The 6,561-nt window shown below is 44.5% G+C and overlaps 1 protein-coding gene across 2 annotated transcripts in view; it reads left to right on the top strand.

Moving 5' to 3' along the window:
• The first annotated feature begins 1,029 nt into the window (after window positions 1-1,029).
• Window positions 1,030-6,561, top strand: part of kdm5c (lysine (K)-specific demethylase 5C) — a 13,280-nt gene continuing 7,748 nt past the window's right edge. Inside the window, exons 1-8 of one of the 2 annotated variants that reach the window (XM_047040427.1) lie at window positions 1,030-1,390; window positions 2,697-2,844; window positions 2,988-3,065; window positions 3,173-3,295; window positions 3,450-3,620; window positions 3,781-3,915; window positions 5,300-5,356; window positions 6,258-6,381. In XM_047040427.1, coding sequence (XP_046896383.1) covers window positions 2,701-2,844; window positions 2,988-3,065; window positions 3,173-3,295; window positions 3,450-3,620; window positions 3,781-3,915; window positions 5,300-5,356; window positions 6,258-6,381 — 832 coding nt within the window. In that variant the 5' untranslated portion in view covers window positions 1,030-1,390; window positions 2,697-2,700. The remainder of the gene's footprint in view (window positions 1,391-2,696; window positions 2,845-2,987; window positions 3,066-3,172; window positions 3,296-3,449; window positions 3,621-3,780; window positions 3,916-5,299; window positions 5,357-6,257; window positions 6,382-6,561) is intronic. The other variant, XM_047040428.1, reaches the window with a different exon arrangement.

Here is a 6,561-nt window from a genome sequence, read left to right as displayed (position 1 = left end):
TTTTGCATGAATATAGCTGCACTTATTGAATGGATTGTACTGTATAAACCTGAGTGTATATACTATACAAATACATAATGTCTAAAGGATTAATTATTCTTATTCTGTTCTTCTGGTGAGTGTGTATGATTTACGAGGTTTGTGTTTGTGTGTGTGTGTGTGTGTGTGTGTGTGTGTGTGTGTGTGTGTGTGTGTGTGTGTGTGTGTGTGTGTGTGTGTCTGTGAGAGAGATAGAGAGAGAGAGAGAGAGAGAGAGAGAGAGAGAGAGAGAGAGAGAGAGAGAGAGAGAGAGAGAGAGAGACAGAGAAGGAGAAAGAGAGAGAGAGATGGCTAATAATGGATGGCATTTACAATTTAATTATTTTATATTTTAGAGGTGAAGGTGAAAGAGTGCTATGCGTACAAGTGTTTGTATGTTTGAGGATTTATTGATATTATTTAAGTCACATCCTACAAAAAGTATGATTTCTGAAATATATTTTTATGTAGTAAGTGTTCTGAAAGAATACAGGATTGAGATGTTCTATTTATTGCTTCTGATATATATTAAAAAGTGTCCTTGCAGTGAAAAATGTCGACCTTTATTTGTATTGAAATTTGTATAATAACACAATAATGTGTGTTACTCCCCCCTCATATTATAACAATTGGTGAGGCAAAAGTTGAACCGGTATCAATAGAATATACGGACTATTTTTTGATAAACGACAATGTGGAAGGATTCATCACCACTCTGTTCAGGGTAGGCGTGTTTTATACGCCGGCGATCGCCACAACTCCTTGATTCAGAGTCGTAATCATGTACTAAAGACCCGGAATTGCAAATAGTACGAATTTGTTTGGGTATTTTGAGGAAAGTTAACAGATAGCCTAATCCATGTGCACATACTTTCTGAAACACACGTTACGATGGGATAAACAATTGATCAAATTAAATCCTAACCCAATGTGCAGAGAACCGGATGCTCCTAGCCTTAAAAAAATCCGACTAGTAGTCAGCTAGCTACCTTATTTCGTCTTAGAAGAATACGTAGTAGTGCTATCTCTAGCTACGCTAGCTTGTGGGCGTCTAGAGACTTTCGGCTGTGCTTCGGCTGTGATGAAACTAAGATGGCGTTTAGCTTAGACAGGATGAACGGGGGATAGTGATGTTGGTCACATATTCATTCGATGGGGACACATCCAATGAGCTCAGGCACACTCATTAACATCCAAATGAGTCTACCAAGTGAATGTTTTTCAGTTCATAAATAAACGGAACGGAGTACACTTGTAAAAGAAGCTGAAAACGGCCAACTTCGTCGGTAGCTAGCCCTAGTGCTAGCTAGCTAACTAGCTTAACTGGACCAAGCAAGCCTGCTAGTTCTCTATCAAACAACAACAGAGTGAGGTAAGACGGTAGCTACGCTAGCTAGCGTCAGAGTGCAAGGAGAAGGAAGTGGGATTGTATGGAGTCAATTGAACCAAATGGATAACTACTGTTACCATTAAACGTCAGTTGTTAACAGACCTGGGATAGTTCTTTGCTATCTAATGCAGCTGATTGCAAAGTTTGCATTGCTGCCCGAGAGACGGGGCTGCTGGGATGGGCTGCCATGAAGTGGAGGCCGTAACGTTAGCTGCAGCCACCTTATCGTGACCCAGAGCTGAACAAAAGACCCCTCGAGCTCGCAAGACACGAATTGGATACACCACATTATCACCAACTTTTCATTACCTTTGGCCCTATTTGACTGAACGTAATAGGACTAATACGCGGCCGTTTCCCTAATAATGTAAATAAGCCAGGTAGCCAATCTAAACTAAACAGTGTAACGTCTGGTCAGTATGCTTGCTAGCTTGTTTTGGAATATTTAGTGCGCTGTCGTGGACGTTTTACTGTGGCATGTCCTTATTTTGGCAGTAGTTTAGCCAACGTCTTTTAGTAGTGGTTGCAATGTAATCAAGAAATAGACCAATATCAAAATTCTGCTTGTTTGTATTTTGCTGTGGTTTGTGTAGGTGTTTAAATGGCTTTCCTGCCACTGTGATTCAATAGGCCCAGGTGTTAATTAGAAAACCAGATTGGAGTGGAAACGCTCAATGTTGCGTTTGTTGGCTTATACATATCGAGAAGGAGACCACCGGGGTACGATTAGGCAATCAGTTGGATCTCACAAAACAAACTTCATAAATGGGTTAAACCAATTATAAAATGCCATACAATTGTCATGTACGTGTTAATTTGGGTTGATGTCCAATACCCTTTAAAGGGATGGCTATAAATCCAATAAGCTAGCGAAATGAAATTCGTTTGATTGTTGTCTGTGTAGTGTGGGGGAGGGGTAAGAAAAGGGACCAGTTACGTGAACTCCTGTCCAATTGGGGTTAACCAAGGTCTGGAATAGTATTTATTTTTAAATTAAATTGGAGTGTTAAGTTGTGTAATGTAATATTGATAAAAAATTACTAGTAACAATTGTTTCTTCCAATTGGAAGAACTTGGAACCTCTCTGTGAAGCTTTGTGTGGCTCAATTAAGCCCAAGGGGGAGTTTAATCCCCATCCAGTCCAAACAGTTTATTAGAAGGAGATAAACTAGTCAAATGTAACTACAGGACTGCAGTACTGCAGGAGTGAACAATATAGTTGTTTCCATATCTTAAGTAATAGTGATGCACTCAGCTCACTTGGGTCTTTTTGCCTTATTGTTGCCAGGGCGATGGAGGGGGAAGACTTTGTGCCTCCACCGGAGTGCCCAGTATTTGAGCCCTCATGGGAGGAGTTTCAGGATCCCCTGGGCTACATTGCCAAGATCCGTCCAATAGCTGAAAAGTCTGGAATCTGCAAGATTCGCCCACCTGCTGTAAGTGCTTTACTTTCACACACCTTTCAGTGAACCCTGACTCATTTTGAAATGATAGTATTCTTAAACCTTTTGTGTTTTGAAGTAAATGGTGTTTGAATTAATGTAGAGATAAAGATGACAGATGACTGTGCACCCCACAGAACTGGCAGCCCCCTTTTGCTGTAGAGGTGGACAACTTCCGCTTCACACCTCGCATACAGAGGCTCAACGAGCTGGAGGTTTGTCTCTCTTCTACTTCTGATATATGTGGAGGACCTCAGGACTCCTTTCAGTCTGTTCAGAAGATGTCAATGCATACTGACCGTGCCCCTCTGTCCTCCCATAGGCTGAAACCAGAGTGAAGCTCAACTACTTAGATCGGATCGCCAAGTTCTGGGAGATCCAGGGATCCTCTTTGAAGATTCCTAACATTGAGAGGCGTATCCTGGACCTCTTCAGCCTATCCAAGGTGCTGCAGACACATAAATGCACGAAACCTCCTGCATATGCAGACCCGTGCCAGCTATATCTTGGACTCAATCACATATATAAATATCCCATATGATATCTAAACTGTTCCCTAATGAAAGTGAGCTAAGCAAATGGAGTGTGGTTTGTTGCAGATTGTGATCGAGGAGGGGGGCTTTGAGACGGTCAGTAAGGAGCGCCGCTGGGCTCGCGTGGCCCAGAAGCTTGGCTACCCCCCAGGCAAGAACATCGGCTCTCTCCTGCGCTCGCACTACGAGAGGATCGTCTACCCCTTTGAAATGTCCCACTCTGGTGCCAGTCTGACGGTAACTTTATACAGTCCCCTTATCTTTTTTTGGGGGGGGCTTGCAAGGGTCTATCAGATCATAGGTGACTTTCACACAATGTTTGGCGCTTGTTCATGGCTGATGCCCATTGAGCTTTGAGGGTTGTGGAAGGTTTACCGCTGTATTTGTCTCCATACAGCAAAGTAAGCCAAAGCTGTACGACAGTGAGGAGGTGGATAAGGAGTACAAGCCTCACTCCATCCCCCTGCGCCAGTCGGTCCAGCCTTCCAGGACCATCAGCTACGGACGCAGAGCCAATCGCCTCCAGCCAGACGTGAGTGGCACCGTGACAACGGTGACCCATATTTAACCCTGAACCTGTAGAAGCCCACAACAAATCTGTTTCCCCACAATGCATTCTGTTCTGCCCCAGATTACTTCCTCTTTTGTCTTTAAACAGGGACGATCACATAGGATCATTCAAGGGGAGAACTAGACATGTTTAACAGTCTAGCTTCTGAAACTGGGTATCGAAACGTTCTAACACTGATCTGTTAACAGCTGAAGAACAAGCACCTGCTCTTGCTATATTGGTTTCCATTTTTAGACATGTTGCAGTCAGTAAACCAATCTTCCCCCTTCTAAGTGTAATTGTGGTGTTGACTGACTGGTGTTGATCCAGTCGGCATGTTGTCTTAATTCTAAATTGGTAGCTAACCCAAATGCAATAAACCCAATCTTTCCAGCTCGCGCCAAGCGGAGAGATCCAATACGTAGGGGTGTGACGAGGCACTCAGAGCACATCCCAGCATGCCTTGCTCCATGTTCTGCCATGCTGCTGCAATGCATTCTGTCTGCTACTTCTGCCTTCTGCCTCATGTCTTTGTCTTCGGCTCTCTTATCTTCATTTGAAAATGGGTCAAGCAGACACACGGTTAAACACTTAGAATCATTATTCTAAACAGACAAAGTTTACTTACAGTTTACTTCCTCATGTTTCGGCCACAAACTATATAGGCCTACTATACACACCATCTCTCTCTCTCTCTCTCTGTCTCTCTCTCTCTGTCTCTCTGTCTGTCTGTCTGTCTGTCTGTCTGTCTGTCTCTGTCTCTCTCTCTCTCATATAAATGCTCACTACATAAAGATTGTTCATTGTGTGACCATTACCATAGACCTCGCTCGCCCATTGTAGTTACTTTAGCACCATGCACTTCACCCATACTTCCCTACCCATACAGCATTGGTATATTTGTTTGTGGTGTGTTAGGATCTTTGATTTGCTTCCCATGAACCTTACTCAAGTTGATATAGCATATCATATAAAGGATATAAATCACCGGAAAGCTTTCAAGGTTCAAGTAGGCTTCACGTACTTGATTCCTCCATTTTTGCTCTTATTCTTTTAACTAGCTGTGCATTCTCTTAGTTTTTGTAATGAACTAAGAAGTGCTTGCATTGTCAAAATAAGTATAACCATGTTTGACAAGAATCCTTTTGTAGGTATCAGAAGTCTCTTGCCAGCACCCTGACTACTAGGCTATAAATAGTCCCACATCTAGGTTGATGTATCAAATAAGATCCCTTCCCCATACTGTGGGGAAGGGAAATACCATATTTCCAGATTATTTTTCTTCTGTGTACCTCTCCCCATCTCCTGGTCCCCTCCCCCTCCCCATGTCTTAGTCCATTGTTGCTGTTATTGTCTCCCCATGCAGGGTCCAGAGGATCTGGCACCCCACCCTCTCACCACTGGCTCTCAACACATCTCTGCGGTACTGCCTCTCTAGAGCGCACGTGTGTGCTCGCTCTCCTGCTCTTGGCTCCTATGTCTACCTGTGTCTGCTTTTAGATACACCCACCCCCCCCCTCTTACCTTATCATTGATGGCAGACAGCTACTCTTACCTACAACTAACAACAAGAATGGTTCAACAGCAACCTGGCTTACTGGAGCTGTTTTAGTGTGTTGTTGTCTCACTGTGTTGCTTCAGTCCATCTGTGTTACGGCACCAGCTCATGTCCCAGTCTGCTTCTCTTTCTCACTCACTCACACTCACGCGGTGCTTTCTCTCTCTCACTCACTCACTCTCTCGGTCCCTGGGTGAACTCTGCTTGGGTTGCTTTACTGCTAGGCAGTCTTGTGTGCCTCGATGCTGTGCTAATATGCCTGTTAGTGAAGCTCCTAGTCGCTCAGTGTTGCAGCATTACCGTGTGACTGCATGTGTTCTGTTCAAAGCATCTCTCACAGTTGGAAAGGGGAAGGTTTTGGTGTGGTTCCGCTGTAATGCAAATCGTTTTGATACTAAAGTAACTTGCGTAGTAAGTTCAGAGTGCAGAAGATGCCCCAATAATTAATTTACCAGTTAGTCTGTTGAAGATGTTTTTAGACAGCCTACCCCCCATGTTGCTCCTTGTTCTTCTAGTCATCCGTTGGTAAGTGTGTGTATGTCTCTGGATGGCATTCTTCTCCATCCCAGTGGTAGATGCTCCCCCAGGTTTCCCAGCTTTGCAAAGGAGAGCCTGTAGTTCCCCTTTCTGAGCTAAGCTAGCATTACAGCCTCCAGTGGTCCAGAGCTACGCTTTGTCCTTCCACACCCTGTAGCCAATCCTCTAGCTACACTTGTTCTCTCAGCAAAGTGTCAGAGATGAGCCCGTGCTGACCTCTGCTCCTCAGCCGGACCCCACAGAGGAGGACATAGAGAAGAACCCGGAGCTGAAGAAGCTGCAGATCTACGGCGCGGGCCCCAAGATGATGGGCCTGGGGCTGGTGCCCAGAGACAAGGGCGTCAGGAAGAAAGGTATTTACCTCACCTCCGTTATCCTGTGCCAGGTCTGTCACCTGAAAGCTGGGTGAACCACAGGGCGTGCAGGCTCTTATTTCAGCTCAATGACGGCACCCAACTTTACTGAGTCTATTTGGATGGGAGTACCAAGGGCTGAGCCATGCAGAGTCCCTTAGAAGACTGCTGGGTTTAACC

The sequence above is a fragment of the Hypomesus transpacificus genome, chromosome 18 (genome assembly GCF_021917145.1).
Source record: "Hypomesus transpacificus isolate Combined female chromosome 18, fHypTra1, whole genome shotgun sequence".
Lineage (NCBI taxonomy): Eukaryota > Metazoa > Chordata > Actinopteri > Osmeriformes > Osmeridae > Hypomesus > Hypomesus transpacificus.
This window is presented reverse-complemented; position numbering and strand designations above follow the sequence as displayed.